This window comes from Hypanus sabinus, chromosome 16 (genome assembly GCF_030144855.1).
Source record: "Hypanus sabinus isolate sHypSab1 chromosome 16, sHypSab1.hap1, whole genome shotgun sequence".
NCBI lineage: Eukaryota > Metazoa > Chordata > Chondrichthyes > Myliobatiformes > Dasyatidae > Hypanus > Hypanus sabinus.
Genome location: NC_082721.1, coordinates 53,382,307 through 53,401,260, shown reverse-complemented (window position 1 = coordinate 53,401,260; position 18,954 = coordinate 53,382,307). Strand labels below are relative to the sequence as shown.

The window sequence follows — 18,954 nt, the reverse complement described above, 5'->3', positions numbered from 1 at the left end:
GAGCTTCCAGTAGAAGTGGTAGAGGCAGGTTTGGTATTGTCACTTAAAGTAAAATTAGTAAAATGGAGGGTTATGGGATGAGTGCAGGTCGGTGGGACTAGGTGAGAGTAAGCGTTTGGCATGGACTAGAAAGGCCGAGATGGCCTGTTTCCATGCTGTAATTGTTATATGGTTATATTAATAACAAGTTAGCAAAATGGCTGGTTAATGGTTGGTGTGACTCGGAGCAGGAATTTTAGACATGTTTATTTCAGCTTTCTGGTTTTGGAGCAGTAGTTCACCTATTTTGCCACTATTCTCAACATAGGTCTATTTGTGTCAGATATGTTACATAATCATCAGACAAAATTGTCTGCACTGGTATTCATGGTCCACAGGAGAGAGCAATGCAGTTGGTAGAGCTGCTAACTCACAGCACCAGAGATACAAATTCAGTCCTGACTTTTGGCACTCTGTATCTACTCTGTTACTGTGTGTTTTTTTCCAGGGGCCTCAGTTTCTTCCTACATAGGCTGGTTGGAGTTGGTGAGAAGTAGGGTGGAATCTCTTCTCGGCAGCTCAGGGAGTAAGACGCCTGTTGGCTCTACTCTTGCCTTTTACAACTTACTTTCCACTGCTAGTTTTGTTTAAACTTTGAAGATTTATTGATTTTAATGAAGGATTTACGATTTAATTACAACGGCTGGAACCCGAACTGGAATCGAATTAAGAGGTGGCAAAATTGTTTCTGAAACTGAACAAACAAAGGAGGCAGAGGGAGTCTCTACTTCAGAAAGAATGTTTTCTTTGTTGCAAGATATTAATTCCAAGATCGGAATGGTGGACACTAAGATTGATAAACTGACCAATGCTAATGAAAAGCTTAAAAAAACCGTCTCTGCAGTCCAGGAATCTTCGAGGAATCTGGAATTTCAATATCAGACGCTTAAAAAGGACACTAACAGAATTATAAAACAACAGGAGACAATGCATCAAGTGATTAAAGAACAAGAATTAAAGTGTTCTACTATGGAGAAGAAAATTGTGGAGGTTTCTTCGGAATTATTAAGAATTAAGAAGAAAATGATTGATCTGGAAAGCTGAAGTCATAGGAGGAATTCCCGCATACTGGGTTTGTCTGAAAACATGGAAACCGGTGAGTTTTTCATGAATATGCTATACTCATTTTTTAATGTGATACTCAAAGCTCCTCCATTGATAGATAGAGCTCACCGAATCCCCCACCCAAAGCCTTCGGTGGAGACAAAACCACGTCCAGTGATTTTATGTCTGCATTACTTTGCTACTAAACAAGCAATTCTGCGAGATGCTAGGAAGCGGAGGAAGCTAATTTATAATGGAGTAGAGATTCATATAGTTGAAGATTTTGCCCCTGAGGTTTATGCAGAAATATTTAAATATCAGGAAGTGATGGCTGATCTTTATAAGAAGAACTGTCATCCCTCTCTGCATTATCCAGCTCATTTGATAATTTTTCTGCCCAATGCTCGGTAAAACAGCTTGACTCCCCAGAAGAGGCTTTAAAATTTATAAAGGAGTTTAAGCTTGTCTTGCAAGCCACTCCATCACTTAATCCTTAGCTGGTTTGTAGCTGGATCGTTGAAAGTTTAATCTACGTTTTATGTCTGTCCAGACATCGTTTTAGCTGTTTTATTTTTTTTCTTTACGATTTATAAGAGTTTAACACCAGTCGTAAGATATTATTTGGTTGAATCTATCTTTTCTGAATGTATGATCAATTTTTATTAAATAAATTTAAGATAGCCACTGTTAACTACGTTTCAACCTGTTAGACATCAAAATATTTGGAATCTGTTTATTTCTTTACGTATCTGTTGTTGTGTCTTTAATCAGTGGTATCAGCGTATAACTTTTTTAAAATAAGGAGTCTGCTTATTAGAGACAAAGGGTTTAGGGTGTTTAGTTTAGCATGCTATCCGCCTATTGGATCGTTTTTTTGGGGGTTTTGGGGGGAGAGGGGTGGGGCTATTAGTTTAGTTTTTTTCGATTGGGCAGTCCTGAGAGGTTTTCCTGTCAATTATGTTTTTTTTCCTCTCTGATCAAATCCATAATTTGTTCTTCCCTGCGGTTTTGGTCTGTGTCGGCGCACCAACTTATTTTATAAAACTTTAAATTAAAACCGTATTATGGATGTTAATAAAATTAGTATATTTTCTTGGAACCTGAATGGCTTGAACCAACCTATTAAGCATAGAAAGATCTTTAAGAAATTAAAAACACTTCAAGCTGATATTATTTTTGCGCAAGAGACCCATATCCGTAAGTTAGATGAAAACCATTTTTTTTTATTTTGGAGGGGCTCTCCGTTTCTTTCTCCATCAGTAACTAAAATTAGAAGGGTATCTATTTTTATTAATTTTAAAATCTCTTTTGTACATTTTAATACTGTCATTGATTCAATTGGAAGATACTTAATTGTTACTGGTTTGTTACGTGGTCAAAAGGTGGCTTTGGTGTGTGTGTATGCACCTAATGTAGATAGCCCTGAATTTGTTAAGGTTATTCTCTGCGCTGCCGAATTTAAATGAATATAAGTTGATTATGGGCAGTGACTTTAACTGTTGCCTCAACCCTTTGATTGATAGGTTATCAACCAATCCATGGCACCCTAATGAGACTGCGTCCTGTATTAATTCCTTTTTACTAGAATACGGTTTGGTCGATATTTGGAGATTTCTACATCCTAAAGATAAGGAGTTTTTTCTTTTTTTCCACATGTACATCATAAATATTCAAGAATTGATTATTTTCTCTTGGATACGTGATTGGTGCCTTTTGTTGTTGACTGTGCGTATGACGCTATTGTGTTGTCGTATCATGCGCCCATGAAACTAATAATGAAGTTTTCCGATAACATATGGAAGGCATCTCAGTGGAGATTTAATGCTACACTACTGCATGATTCGGCATTTGTAAGTTTTATTAAAGAGCAAATTTGTTTATTTTTTGAAATAAATACAACTGGGGGAATGTCAAATTTGGTTACTTGGGATGCAATGAAATCTTTTCTTAGGGGACAGATAATTTCAAATTCAGTAGCTTTAAGAAGAAAACGTAAGTGGAGCTTTTAGTGATTACTAACAAGATTAAAGAAATAGATAAAGTTTATTCAGTAGCAGAAAGAGAAAGCCTTTGATAGGGTAGAATGGTCCTATTTATTCAAGGTTTTAGAAAGATTTAATTTTGGTCTGAGTTTATTTCCTGGATTAAGCTGATCTATCAAGCCCCTATGGAGGCAGTTATAACTAACAATCAAAAATCGCCATATTTTAGGCTATATAGAGGTACCTGCCAGGATTGTCCTCTTAGCCTGCTGTTATTCAACCTGGCTTTAGAATCTCTTGCTATTGCTCTTCAGGACTCCAACAAGGTTCAAGTATTAAGAGAGGAGATAAAGTGCATAAGGTTTTGTTGTATGCAGATGACTTGCTCATTTATATTTCGGATCCTAAAAAAATCTATTCCTGCTATGTTATCTATATTTTCTGATTTTAGTAGTTTTTCTGGATATAAATTAAATTTGCACACAAGTTCCATATTAATAACTACTTGGATCAATATGATCAAATTCCTTTCAGCATTGCTAAAAATAACTTTACTTATCTTGGTATTAAAATTACCAAAAATTTTAAGGACCAGTATAAATATAACTTCCTTCCATTAATTGAATACATACAACAAGTACTTTCTAAATGGTCTCCTATGGCATTATCATTAATTGGTCAAATTAATGCTATAAAAATAATAGTGTTACCGAAGTTCTTATATGTATTCCAAGCAATCCCTGCTTTTGTTCCCAAACTGTTTTTAGATAGAATAAACTCTAAAATTTTATCTTACATTTGGAATAATAAAAATCCTAGATTGAGTAAACCTTTATTGCAGAAATTAAAGAAGTATGGTAGTATGGCTTTGCCAAATTTTAGAATGTATTATTGGGCAATTAATATTCAATATATTTCTTTTTGGATTTATTACATACATGACTGTCCTTTATGGGTGGATTTGGAGAAAAACTCGGAGAAGGGGTAGTCTTTAGCCTCTTTACTGGGAGTTCCTCTTTTTTTTTTGCTAAGATTGGTAGTCGAGACCTCAATCCCATTATTAAACATACATTAAGAATTTGGTTTCAGTTTTGTAGATTCTTTGAGTTTAATAACTTTGTTCTTTCTAGTAAAATCCACCTTAATTATTTTTTAAACCATCAATCTCTGATCAGACCTTTTTAATTTGGAAAACCAAAGCAATAACAACTTTTTTAGACATGTTTATGGGGAATTGTCTTTTACTCAGTTAGCGGACAAATATGACTTATCTAATACACACTTTTATAAATATTTACAAATTAGGAATTTTCTACGTAGTTGACTTCCAAATATTCCCTCTGCTTATTCATCCAATAGATACTCTTTTCCAGGTTAAACCATTTCAAAAAGGACTGATAGCTATAATTTATAAATGGTTACTGAATTTGCGAATGTTATCTAACAATAAAATTAAAGCTGCGTGGGAATTGGAATTTCGAGAGTCACTTCCAGATAATCAATGGGATAACATTTTTCATTTGGTAAATACTTCATCTATTTGTGCCCGTCATTCCTTGATACAGTTCAAGGTAGTTCATTGGGCACATATGTCAAAGGATAAATTAGCCCGTCTCTTTTCCAATATTAATACTATTTGCAACAGATGTAATATTGAGGTGGCTACTTTAACACATATGTTTTGGTCTTGTATCAAGATAGATAATTTTTGGAAAGATGTCTTTAAAACTTTATCAAAAGTCTTGAATTTGGACCTACAAATGAATTTACTTAAAGCAATTTTTGGGATCACTCCACCGGAAACAGGATATATTCCTGTTTCCGCTCAACAGATGATAGCTTTTACAACTTTATTGACTAGGAGAGCCATTTGCTTAAATGGAAGGATTATAATCCACCTACAGTTTTTTTATTGGCCTATCTCCATTATGTCCTGTCTAAGTTTAGAGAAAATAAGAAGTCGGACATTTGATACATCCTTTGAATTTGAAGAAACCTGGCGACCTTTTATTCAATAATTTCATGATTTGAATTATTGTGCTTCTAGTTACTTTCTTGAAACATTGGATTTGATCAGAAATTTTCTCTTTTTTCTTGCTTTCACTCTCAGTATGAGCTGCCCAGTTCCTTTTTTCTCCTTTTTTTTGTTTTTTTTGTGTTTAGTGGGGTTTTTTATGTACATAAAAATTATAAAAGTTTCTTTATCTTTTTTCTTCTTTTCATGGAATGATAAGAGGAGAATCAATTATCTTTTTTATTATATATTATTAGATTAATACTATGTATGATCTTGATAATGTTTATTTTACCCTTTATATGAACTGTTATTGATATACATATTTCAGATAATTCTCCTCATCTACATATAGATACATACCGTTTTTAAATTAATAAAAAGATTGATAAAGAGAAGTAGGATGAATAATTAGGATTCATGAAATGGCCCATTTCTACACTATATACTTAGAACTCTTTACATGTCACCCATCTTCTCTCAGTCTTTCCCACATATTTCCTTTCAAATAAAACTGAGCTATTTCTTTTTACCAGAATTATAGTTCCTGATTTCAGATTTTTTATCATTTCTTTTGCCATACTGGCCAACTTTGAAGACCTCTAACATACAAGTTTTCTGAAGTAAAAACCTCAAACTTGTTAAATGTTTCCCAAAAGCTATGATCACTCAGTTTTAATAACCTAATGTTCCAAACTTTTCTACATTACTAGCTTCTTTTTTAAAAAAATTATTTATTAAATTTTTAGAAGATTACAAAGAATAAATGTAATGATAAAATAGTATGAAAGAGAAAAAATTATATTAACCCTCCCCCCCCTTAACCCTTATCTAAAGAAAGAAAAAAAAGAAAGAAAGAAGAGAAAGATTGCTTGGATATCAGAGGATCCCCACATGCTCCATGGAGTTCAAAATAATTTTAATTATTATTTCAAATTTTCCCCAATTACTTTAAAATTTTATCTTCAAAGGACCTATCTTTTGTAGGTACGGGAGCCAAATTTTCACAAATATATCATATTCATTTCTTACATTGTATGTAATTTTTTCAAGTGGAATACAACTATATATTTCATTATTCCAATGATCCATAGTTAAATATAAATCAGATTTACATGTAACTGCGATAACATTTTTGGCTACTGCCAATGCAATTTTTATAAATTTTTTCTGATACTTATTCAATTTAAGTTTCGGTATTGTCCCTTCAATGTCTCCTAATAAAAATAATATTGGACTATGTGGGAGTTGTACTCCAGTAATTTGTTCCAATAAAAGTCTCAGATTTATCCAAAATGATTGAATTTTAAAACAAGAACATGTAGAATGTAAAAAAGTACCAATTTCTTGATTACATCGAAAACAATGGTCAGACATATTTGAATTTAATCTATTTATTTTCTGTGGTGTTATATATAATTCATGTAAAAAATTCTATTGTACTAATCTAAGTTGAACATTTATTGTATTGATCATACTATCAGAACATAATCTTGACCAGCTTTTTCCATCAATTTTAATTTTGGAAGGGTTATTTGTGATAAAAATTTATCTACCTCAGCAATCTTATTTTGTGATTCTGATTGATATAGTTCAGTATAAATTTTTTTTAAATTTTCATTAATTTCTAAAGTTTTATAAGTAACCTTATTTGCACTTGTTCTAATTGTATTTATTGTCTTAGAAGCCTGTTCTGTTTTCAGCTGCCAAGCCAGAATCTTATGTGATCTTTCACCTAATTCATAATATTTCTGTTAGTTCTCATAATTACTTTTTCTGTACGATATGTCTGGAGTGTATTATATTGTAATTTTTTATTAACAAGTTGTCTTCATTTTTCTTCTGTCATATATCTTTGAGTTCTTTTTCTAATTTGATGATATCTTTTTCCAATTGATCTATTTCTGCCATGTATTTTCACAGGTCCATTAAGTCCATTAACATTAAAACTTAAAAAATTAAGTAAATTAATCATTCATAATACCCTGGGAACTGTTTAAAATTCTCCATGTTGCTATGAGTCTCTCCCCAACCATCCAGGCAAAAAAAGAAGAAAAATAGAAAAAAGATAACTAATATATAAGAAAAAAAACAAAATACCCCTCCACTAATGTTGCGAATAAAAAGAACACAACATTACCTTCCCATTTTACGGGTTATGGCAATCGCCATGATTGTACACGTGAAACTCGCAGCCATCAATCAGAAGCTCCTCCAACTCCCATGCAAAAAAAATATATTAGTGAAGAAACAAAAAAGAAAATAATTAATGTCTCTACTCCCAGTTAATACTCAACTATTTTTTTTCTTCTTATTCCTTATAAATGTCCATCAAGTCCAACCTTATTTCAGTCTTCATCATTAGTCCACTTCATTTCTATAATTCTTTAATCCCCCTCATGGATATCAGGTAGTTCTTGTACAAATTACTCCGCTTTCCGGTAGTCAACGAAAAATCTTCTTTCTTCGTTATCCAGGAAAATTATCAATTTTGCTGGGTAGCTCAATAAAAATTTATAGCCCTTTTCCCATAAAGATTTTTTCACTGGATTAAATTCCTTCTGCCTCTTCAGAAGATCGTAACTTATGTCTGGATAAAAAAAAAACTCTTTTCCCTTCTACCATCAATGGCCCATTTCTCTTTTTAGCACCTTGAGTAGCTGCCTTCAAGATCATTTCTTTATCTTGGTCCACTAAGCATTTTATCAAAATTGATCTTGGATTTTGATCTTGTTGAGGTCTTGGTCTTAAAGCTCTGTGTGCTCTTTCAATTTCAATTACTTGACTTCCTTCTTTCATTTCCAAAATTTTCGGAATCCATTCTTGAAAGAAATTTATTGCATTTTCTCCCTCTGTACCTTCCATAAGATCAACAATTTTGATATTATTTCATCTACTAGAGTTTTCAAGCGCATCTATTTTTTCCAACACCCGTTTTCTTTCTGTTGTCCAGGCAAGATTATTGTCTTCTATCTTATCTATTCTTTGTGTTTTCTTCCATTTTTACTTCCATCTCTTTAACTATATTATCCATCTTCTATTGTTTTTCCACCACATTATCCAGTGTAATCTGCATCCTTCTTATATCTGTTCTTTTTTTTTGAAAACTTTTTTTATTGCATTTTTAAGTAATTACAGAGTAAATATGAAAAAAAATGTATATAACCCTTCCCCCCTCCCCCCTGACTACCCTATAGAAAAAAAAGAGAAAGAAAGAGTGCCTGGTTGTTGGTAGATCTCCACATGCTCCATGGAGTTCGTAATAACTTTAATATATATATTTATTTCTTTCCCCAAATAACCAATTGTTTCATCTTCAGAGCATCTATATATTTAGTCCTGTCTTTTGTAAATAAGGGCTCCAAATTTTCAGAAATGTTTCATATTTATCTCTTAAATTATAAGTAATTTTTTCTAATGGAATACAACTATAGATTTCTTTCTTCCAAGAGTCTATACTTAAATATGTATCCGATTTCCAAGTAACTGCAATAGCTTTTTTGGCTACTGCCAGTGCAATTTTTATGAATTCTTTCTGATATTTATTTAGTTTAAGTTTCGGTTTTACCCCTTCAATATCACCTAGTAAGAGTAATATTGGATTATGAGGAAATTGTGTTCCTGTAATTTGTTCCAGTAAAAGTCTTAAATTTGTCCAAAAAGGTTGAATTTTAGAACAAGACCATGTAGAATGTAAAAAAGTACCAGTTTCTTGGTTACATCAGAAACATTGATCCGATAAATTTGGATTTAATTAATTTATTTTTTGTGGTGTCATATATAATTGATGTAGAAAATTATACTGCCCTAATCTTAACCGAACATTTATTGTATTTGTCATACTATCAAGACATAGTCTTGACCAATTTGTTTCTTCAATTTTAATATTCAAATCACTTTCCCATTTTTGTCTTGACTTATGGACTCCTTGTTTAATTGCCTGTTTTTGAATCAAATTATACATACAAGATATAAATTTTTTAATATTTCCTTTTTGAATTAAAATTTCTATTTCATTAGATTTCGGCAATAACATTGTTTGACCTAATTTTTCTCTTAAATAAGCCCTTAATTGAAAGTAAAATAAAGTATCATTTATATTTATTCTTTAATTGATCAAATGACATTAATATACCTCCTTCAAAACAATCTCCTATATATCTAATCCCTTTTTGAAACCAATTATATAAAAGTTGATTGTCCATTGTGAAAGGAATAAGTCTATTTTGAATTAAAGATCTCTTTGCTAATAAAGATTTTTTTGTCTCATCATCAACATTTATCTTATTCCATAAGTCAATCAAATGTTTTAATATAGGAGATTCTTTCTTTTCCCGTATCCATTTAGATTCCCATGTATATATAAAATCTTCTGGTACGTTTTCTCCTATTTTATCTAGTTCTATTCTAATCCATGCCGGTTTATCTTTCTCGAAAAAAGATGCAATAAATCTAAGTTGATTTGCTTTATAATAATTCTTAAAATTTGGAAGTTGTAATCATCCTAGATCAAATTTCCATGTCAATTTTTCCAACGATATTCTTGACATCTTACCTTTCCAGAGAAATTTCCTCACGTATTTGTTTAACTCTTGAAAAAACTTCTGGGGTAATTGTATTGGTAATGGTTGAAATAAATATTGTAGTCTAGGGAATATATTCATTTTTATAGTATTTACTCTACCTACTAATGTTATTGGTAATGCCATCCATTTATCAAGATGTTCCTGAATTTTTTTCAAAAGTGGTGAATAATTTAATTTGTATAAGTTTTTTATGTCATTATCAACTCTTATACCTAAATATTTTATACCGTTTGCCGGCCATCTAAATTGAGTTATTAATCGACATTGATTATAATCTCCTTTAGTAAGAGGTAAAATTTCACTTTTATCCCAATTTATTTTATAACCCGGTGTTTTCCCATATTCTTCTAATCTATAAGATAATTTGCGTAGTGAATGTAATGGATCTGTTAAATAAAGTAGAACATCAGCAAATAAGTTAATCTTGTATTCTTTCTGATTAACTCTGAAACTCTTAATATCTGAGTCCATTCTAATTAATTCAGCTAGTGGCTCTATTGCCAACACAAACAAAGCAGGTGATAATGGACAACCTTGCCTAGTTGATCTTGTTAACTGAAATGATGTTGAAATTTGACCATTTGTCACTACTTTAGCTTTGGGATTAGTATTTAAGGTTTTAATCGATTTTATAAATGATGTTCCTAATCCATATTTTTCCAATACCTTAAATAAAAAATCCCATTCCAATCTATCAAATGCTTTTTCTGCATCTAAAGCAACTGCCACACTTGTTTCCTCCCTCTTTTGTGCTAAATGGATTATACTAAATAACCGGGCTACATTATCTGCCGATTGTCTATTTTTGATAAATCCTGTTTGATCCATATGCACTAATTTTGGTAAGCATTTAGATAATCTATTAGATAAGATTTTTGCTATTATTTTATAATCAGTGTTTAATAAAGAAATAGGTCTATATGATGCTGGTTTTAAAAGGTCTCTATCTTTTTTTAGCAATACTATTAAAATAGCTGTTGAAAAAGATTCTGGAAGTTTATGCGTTCTTTCCGCTTGCTGTATTAACTCCATAAAAGGAGGGATTAATAAATCTTTAAACGTTTTAAAAATTCAGGCGGAAAACCATCTTCTCCTGGAGATTTATTACTTTGAAGTGATCCCAGAACTTCTTCAATTTCCTTCAATGTAAAAGGCATACCTAATCCCTTCTGTTCTTCTGTATTTAATTTTGGAAGAGTTATTTGTGATAAAAATCCTTCTATCTTAACATCATCATTCTTTGATTCTGATTTATACAACTCAGAATAAAAATTCTTAAAAGCCTCATTAATTTCTAGAGGCTTATAAGTAATTTCATTCACTTTTGATCGAATTGCATTTATTGTTTTAGAAGTCTGGTCTGTTTTTAACTGCCATGCAAGGACCTTATGTCATCTTTCACCTAGTTCATAATATCTCTGTTTAGTTCTCATAATTGCTTTTTCTGTTCGATATGTCTGGAGTGTATTATATTTTAACTTCTTATTAATAAGTTGTCTTCGTTTTTCTTCTGTCATATTTCTTTGAGATTCTTTTTCTAATTTTATAATCTCTTTTTCCAATTGGTCTATTTCTATCGTATATTCCTTCTTAATTTTAGAAGTATAACTTATTATCTGGCCTCTCAAATATGCTTTCATTGCTTCCCACCATATAAATTTATCATCAACTGAATGTAAATTTGTATCTAAAAAGAACTGAATCTGCTTTTTCATAAAATCACAAAAATCTTGACGTTTTAGTAGAATTGAATTAAATCTCCATCTATAAATTGATTCCTCTTTATCTATCATTATCATTGTCATTATTAAAGGAGAATGATCAGACAATATTCTTGCTTTATATTCCACATTTTTCACTCTATCTTGAGTATTCGTTGATAATAGAAAAAAATCTATCCTCGAGTATGTTTTATGTCTATTTGAATAAAATGAATAATCTCTTTCTGAGTTGCTTATAAATAGTTTCTAGTAGGTATTTGTTAACTCTTCTTCACTTAAACCCTATTTCATTACTTTTTACGAGGGAGCTGGATTCCCAATGTCTCGAGCCTATGTCATCACATGACGCCCCCCCCATTTTAAAAAAAATTTTAAATTTTTTAAAATTTATTAAATTTTAGAAAATTACAAAGAATAAATGTGATGATAAAAAAGTGAGAAAAATATTAACCCTCCCCCCCTCATCTAAAGAAAGAAAAAAAAAGAGAAAGAAAGAAGAGAAAGATTGCCTGGATATCAGAGGATCCTCACATGCTCCATGGAGTTCAAAATAATTTTAATTATTATTTTTAATTTTCCCCAATTACTTTAAAATTTTATCTTCAAAGGACCTATCTTTTGTAGGTACGGGAGCCAAGTTTTCAAAAATATATCATATTCATTTCTTAGATTGTATGTAATTTTTTCAATACATACAATGGAATACAACTATGTATTTCATTATTCCAACAATCCATAGTTAAATATAAATCAGATTTCCAAGTAACTGCAATAACTTTTTTGGCTACTGCCAATGCAATTTTTATAAATTTTTTCTGATACTTACTCAATTTAAGTTTCGGTATTGTCCCTTCAATGTCTAATAAGAATAATACTGGACTATGTGGGAGTTGTACTCCAGTAATTTGTTCCAATAAAAGTCTTAGATTTATCCAAAATGGTTGAATTTTAAAACAAGACCAAGTAGAATGTAAAAAAGTACCAATTTCTTGATTACATCGAAACTTTACCAATACAATTACCATATTTTTAGATATGGCTCCTAAACTGAAACAGAAGAAAGCTACTACTTCGAAGACTGCGCAAGTTGGCGGGGAAAAAGGTGTTATTTGATATTTTATATTTATTTTTTAATTGATCAAACGACATCAATATACCTCCTTCAAAACAATCACCTATATAGTTAATCCCCTTTTGGAACCAATTATGTAAAAGTTTATTATCCATTGTAAAAGGAATAAGCCTATTTTGAATTAAGGTTCTTTTTGCTAATAAATTTGCTAATAAAGATGTCTTTATCTCATCGTCCATATTTACCTTATTCCATAAATCAATCAAGTGTCTTAATATAGATTTTTTTTTCCCGTATCCATTTGGATTCCCATTTATATATAAAATGTTCTGGTATGTTTTCTCCTATCTTATCTAATTCTATTCTAATCCATGCCGGTTTTTCTTCATCAAATAAAGACGCAATAAATCTAAGTTGATTTGCTTTATAATAATTCTTAAAATTTGGAAGTTGTATCCCTCCTAAATCAAATTTACATGTCAATTTTTCCAATGATATTCTTGACATCTTTCCTTTCCAAAGAAATTTCCTTACATATTTATTCAGTTCTTGAAAAAACTTCTGAGGTAATTGTATTGGTAAAGTTTGGAATAAATATTGCAATCTAGGAAATATATTCATTTTTACAGCATTAAGTCTACCTATTAATGTTATTGGTAACATCATTCATTTATCAAGATCCTCTTTTTTTTTAATAATGGCAAATAATTTAGTTTATATAAATTTTTTACATCATTATCAACTCTAATACCTAAATATTTTATCCCATTTATTGACCATCGAAATTGAGTTACTAATCGACATTGATTATAATTTCCTTTGGTAAGGGGTAAAATTTCACTTTTATCCCAATTTACTTTATACTCTGATACTTTCCCATATTCTTCCAATCTAAAAGATAGTCTTTGCAAAGATTGCAATGGGTTTGTTAAATAAATTAAAACATCATCAGCAAATAAATTAATCTTATATTCTTCTTGATTACCTCTAAAGCCCCCAATGTCTGAATCTGTTCTAATTAATTCAGCTAATGGTTCTATTGCCAACACAAATAAAGCAGGTGATAATGGGCAGCCTTGTCTAGTTGACCTCGTTAAGCAAAATAGTGTTGAAATCTAACCATTTGTAACTACTTTAGCTTGAGGATTAGTATTTAAGGTTTTAATCCATTGTATAAAAGATTTTCCTAACTCATATTTTTCCAATACCTTAAATAAAAAATCCCACTCCAATCTATCAAATGCTTCCTCTGCATCCAAAGCAACTGCCACACTCATTTCCTCTCTTTTTTGTGCCAAATGAATTATACTAAGTAACCGGGTTATATTATCCATTCATTGTTTTTAATAAAACCTGTTTGATCCATATGTATTAATTTTGGTAAATATTTAGATATTCTATTAGATAAAATTTTTGCTATTATTTTATAATCTGTATTCAACAAAGAAATAGGCCTATATGATGTTGGTTTTAAAGGGCCCCTATCTTTTTTTGGCAATACAGTTAAAATCGCTGTTAAAAAAGATTGTGGGACTTTATGCATTCTTTCCACTTGGCATATTAATTCCATAAAAGGAGGAATTAATAAATCTTTAAATTTTTTATAAAATTCAGGAGGAAAACCACCTTCTCCTGGGGATTTATTACTCTGAAGTGATCCTAAAGCTTCTTCAACCTCTTTTAATGTAAAGGGCATATCTAATCCTTTCTGTTCTTCCAAATTTAATTTTGGAAGGATTATTTGTGATAAAAATTTATCTATCTCAGCAATCTTATTTTGTGATTCTGTTTGATATAGTTCAGTGTAAAAAATTTTTAAAGTCTCATTAATTTCTAAAGGTTTATAAGTAACCTTATTTACACTTGTTCTAATTGCATTTATTGTTTTAGAAGTCTGTTCTGTTTTCAGCTGCCAAGCAAGAATTTTATGTGATCTTTCACCTAATTCGTAATATTTCTGTTTAGTTCTCATACTTACTTTTTCTGTATGTTTGGAGTGTATTATATTGTAGTTTTTTATTAACAGGTTGTCTTTGTTTTTCTTCTGTCATATATCTTTGAGATTCTTCTTCTAACTTTATGATATCTTTTTCCAATTGATCTATTTCTGCCATGTATCCCTTCTTAATTTTAGATGTATAACTTATAATCTGATCCCTTAAATATGCTTTCATCGCTTCCCATAATACAATTTTATCCTCAACTGAATGTAAATTTGTATCCCAAAAAAAAACTGAATCCGTTTTTTCATAAAAATCACAAAAATCCTGAAGTTTTAGTAAAATTGAATTAAATCTCCATCTATAAATCGATTCCTCCTTATCCATCATTATCATTGTCATTGTCAAGGGGGAATGATCTGACAGTATCCTTGCTTTATATTCCACACTTTTCACTCTATCTTGAATATTTTTTAATAATAAAAAAATCAATCCTTGAGTAAGTTTTATGTCTATTTGAATAAAATGAATAGTCTCTTTCTCTTGGATTAATTTTTCTCCATATATCAAACAGGTTTAAATCTTTCATTAATGATAAAGTTAGTTTTATTACTTTTGATTTTGTAGCAACTTTAGTTGACCTATCCAAAACTGGATCTAAACAAAAATTAAAATCTCCACCTATTAATATTTTATCATGTGCATCAGCCAAGTTCAAAAAATCTTCTTGTATGAATTTTGCATCATTTTCATTTGGTGCATAAATGTTCATAAGTGTCCATAATTCTGAAAAAATTTGACAATGTATAATCACATATCTCCCCACAGAATCAATTACTACATTTAGTATTTTAATTGGTAAAGATTTATTAACCAAAATTGCAACTCCTCTCGATTTTGAATTAAATGAAGCTGCAATGACATTTCCAACCCAATCCCTCTTTAATTTGTTATGTTCTGTTTCTGTTAAATGTGTTTCTTGTAAAAACGCTATATCTCCTTTCATTTTCTTAATATATATTAAAACTCTTTTTCTTTTCACAGGTCCATTAATTCCATTAACAATAAAACTTTAAAAATTAAGTAAATTAATCATTCATAATACCTTGGGAACTCTTTAAAATTCTCCATGTTGCTATGAGTTTCTCCCCAACCATCCAGGCAAAAGAGAAGAAAAATAGAAGAAAGATAACAATGTTGTGAATAAAAAGAACACAACATTATGGCCCCCCCCCCCCCATTTTACGGGTCATGTCAATCGCCATGTTTGTACACGTGAAACTCGCAGCCATTGATCAGGAGCTCCTCCGGCTCCCCCGCAAAAAAAAAGAAAATATATTAGTGAAGAAAAAAAAGAAAATAATTAATGTCTCTACTCCCAATTAATACTCAACTTTTTTTTAATAAATGTCCATCAAGTCCAACCTTCTTTCAGTCTTCATCATTAGTCCATTTCATTTCTATAATTCTTTACTCCTCTTCATGGACATCAGGTAATTCTTGTACGAATTTCTCCGTTTTCCAGTAGTCAACGAAAAATCTTCTTTCTTCGTTATCCAGGAAAATGATCAATTTTGCTGGGTAGCTCAATAAAAATTTATAGCCCTTTTCCCATAAAGATTTTTTCACTGGAGTAAATTCCTTCCGCCTCTTCAGAAGATCGTAACTTATGTCTGGATAAAAAAAAACTCTTTTCCCTTCTATTATCAATGGCCCATTTCTCTTTTTAGCACCTTGAGTAGCTGCCTTCAAGATCATTTCTTTATCTTGGTCCACTAAGCATTTTATCAAAATTGATCTTGGATTTTGATCTTGTTGAGGTCTTGGTCTTAAAGCTCTGTGTGCTCTTCCAATTTCAATTACTTGACTTCCTTCTTTCATTTCCAAAATTTTCGGAATCCATTCTTGAAAGAATTTTATTGCATTTTCTCCCTCTGTACCTTCCATAAGATCAACAATTTTGATATTATTTCGTCTACTAGAATTTTCAAGCGCATCTATTTTTTCCAACATCCGTTTTCTTTCTATTGTCCAGGCAAGATTATTGTCTTCTATCTTATCTATTCTTTCAGTGTTTTCTTCCACTTTTACTTCCATCTCTTTAACTTTATTATCCATCTTCTTTTGTTTTACCACCACATTATCGAGTGTATTCTGCATCCTTCTTATAGCTTTTAATTCATTCATAATATATATCAGGATATCTTTTATGTCTCCTTTAACCTCTTCCTTCTTTTCCTCTTCTTCCCCCTCTGAACTTCCCGAAGAGTCTGATTCCACTTCCGATTCACTTCCAATTTCACTTCCAGCCATAGTTGGGATCTGTAGTTTTGTTAATATCTGTTCATGCATACTTGTTTCTTCGCACATGCGCTGTTCTTGCCGTTTCTTCTTAGGGACCGCCAACATTGCTGCAACTTCCTGTCCCGCATCATCAGAAGTGCCATGCACTTCACCGGGAGGAGATCCAACTTGAGTCCGAGGCTTCGCCGAGACGGTTAGGCCTTTTTCCCCGCCAATTTGCTCTGTCTTCGAAGTAGTAGCTTTCTTCTGTTTTGGTTTAGGAGCCATATTAAAAGATAATCCTGAGTTACTTATAAATAGATTCTAGTAGATATTTGTTAACTCTTCTTCATTTAAACCCTATTTCATTACTTTTTACGAGGGAGCTGGATTCCCAACGTCTCGATCCTACGTCATCACGTGACGCCCCCCTACTAGTGCTTCTAAGGGTTTCTTGCACAACATAGGCAGGAATTGGTGTAGGCATGTAATGAATGTTATTGAGTCTCTTCCTCTGCCTTCCACCTTCAAATTCTCATGCCATCCTGGAATCTCTCCATCTCAAACATGAATACACTTAATGAGCACCTACAGCTTTGTTTAAAGACCTGAGCACTAACTTCAGGATTTTCATTAGTGTGGCATAAATACCAGGAGATAGTGAACACCAGCATTAGTACACTGCTGAAAAAAGCACTTGTAACTGAGGTTCGAGGGGTACCAGCGCTAACACAAATTAGATAGATTGGCTTAAGGAGGATGATCCAAAGGCTGAGATACAGACTAAATTTGAGGTTTCCTATACTCCAGGCAATTTAACACTGTGATTTGCTTAACTCTTTAGTAGTAAAGGAAACTCTATACAGAGTGATCACATGTTAGAATTTCATAAAGCGTAACAGTGATATTAAGTGCAAAAGTTAATCTTAAATAAATCTAGACTGCATTGGGTACAGTCAAGCTGACTTCCAAGAATTGAGATAACAAATTTAGACATATGATTGTTGATGAGGAAGGGAAAACACCATGAAGAATTATTTGAAAATTCTTCAAGTATCAAATGAAAGCTCCAAAGGAAATGGTCAATGACATGAACACTTGATAGGAAATGGTGAAGCGTTGAATTCCAGCTACAGCATATCAAAAGCACCTATAGTCAACAAATATTTAGTTGATTCTTTTCATCAAGGAACTCTGGTAAAGGTTATTAATGGGAATTAAGACACAATCACTATTAGCTTCAGTCATATATACCCATTTAAAACTGGCTGTGATTATTAGTACCAACCACGATAATCCCAGAACATCTCTGTTGTATCCTCAGTACCACACAGTTCAGACCAGAGTAACAAATAACACTTATGCTTCACAAATGATAGGTACTGACCAATCCCAGAGCCTAACCAACCCATATTACAGAGAAAACTAAACAGGGCTGCCAGAGCATAATGCAGCATACTGCATTATGCACACTGCAGCATAATGTGCAAATGGCCGTTATAAGCATGTAGTGAATAAATGGCAACCCAGAGTTCGGTAGCATTTGAAGAAGACAATGGGATGGTAAACTAAATGGAGAATTAGGTGATTGAGTATGAGAGGCTTTGCAGAAAGTAATTGAAGACTAGATAGTCCATTAAAGGAAAAGGATCCGGACACAGGACAGAATATTAAAGAACTGAAGGTACTTGTGCTACCCTCTGTTAAATATAAAACACTTATAAGTAACATAAAGGGTGAAATTAGACCAGCTGGTTGTCAACAGGAAATGATAAGGTTTCTGTTCTTTCATAAATTTTTCAGTGAAACCCTGAATAAATAATCTCTGAGAAAAAAAAAAGAAATAACAAACATACACCCAGCAAAACTTAACAGGTATCTGGAAAAATGGTAAGGTGCACCATGGCCTTGGTGACCTTGAGATTCATGCTGAATCCCTGGAACGTGACTTGGCTGGATGTTAGACTGTAGCAAGCTGAACCGAAACAAGAGGAAGAGTTAACTGTGTTGAGCTAGTTTGCATCATATCTGCTGCCATTACCCTCATTTAGAGGAGAACCATGAGAATGCCAAAGGATTGGTGACAAAACAGTCGGTGGCTGGTTTCCATTCACTTCCATCTCCTGGGAACTATGGGCAGGCCAAGATGGTACTTGGACACTGCTCTTCTGGACAGCTTCAACCCCATCAACATCTTCTGCCAGGTTAGTCAGGTCACATAAAGAAGCCTAAAGTTACCAGTAAGGAAAACAATCAGTTCAGAGGTTCTTCAA

At 31.9% G+C, this 18,954-nt stretch overlaps 1 protein-coding gene across 15 annotated transcripts in view; it reads right to left on the bottom strand.

Moving 5' to 3' along the window:
- The window catches only part of LOC132406305 (E3 ubiquitin-protein ligase Arkadia-like), a 190,580-nt gene that overhangs the window by 69,713 nt on the left and 101,913 nt on the right, over positions 1-18,954 (bottom strand). For all 15 annotated transcript variants that reach the window (XR_009516128.1, XR_009516129.1, XM_059991787.1 and 12 more), the window contains one exon: positions 18,723-18,909. Coding sequence is in view for 13 of the 15 variants with exons in the window: in XM_059991787.1 (XP_059847770.1) it covers positions 18,723-18,909 (187 nt within the window). In the remaining 2 variants the exon portion in view is untranslated. The remainder of the gene's footprint in view (positions 1-18,722; positions 18,910-18,954) is intronic.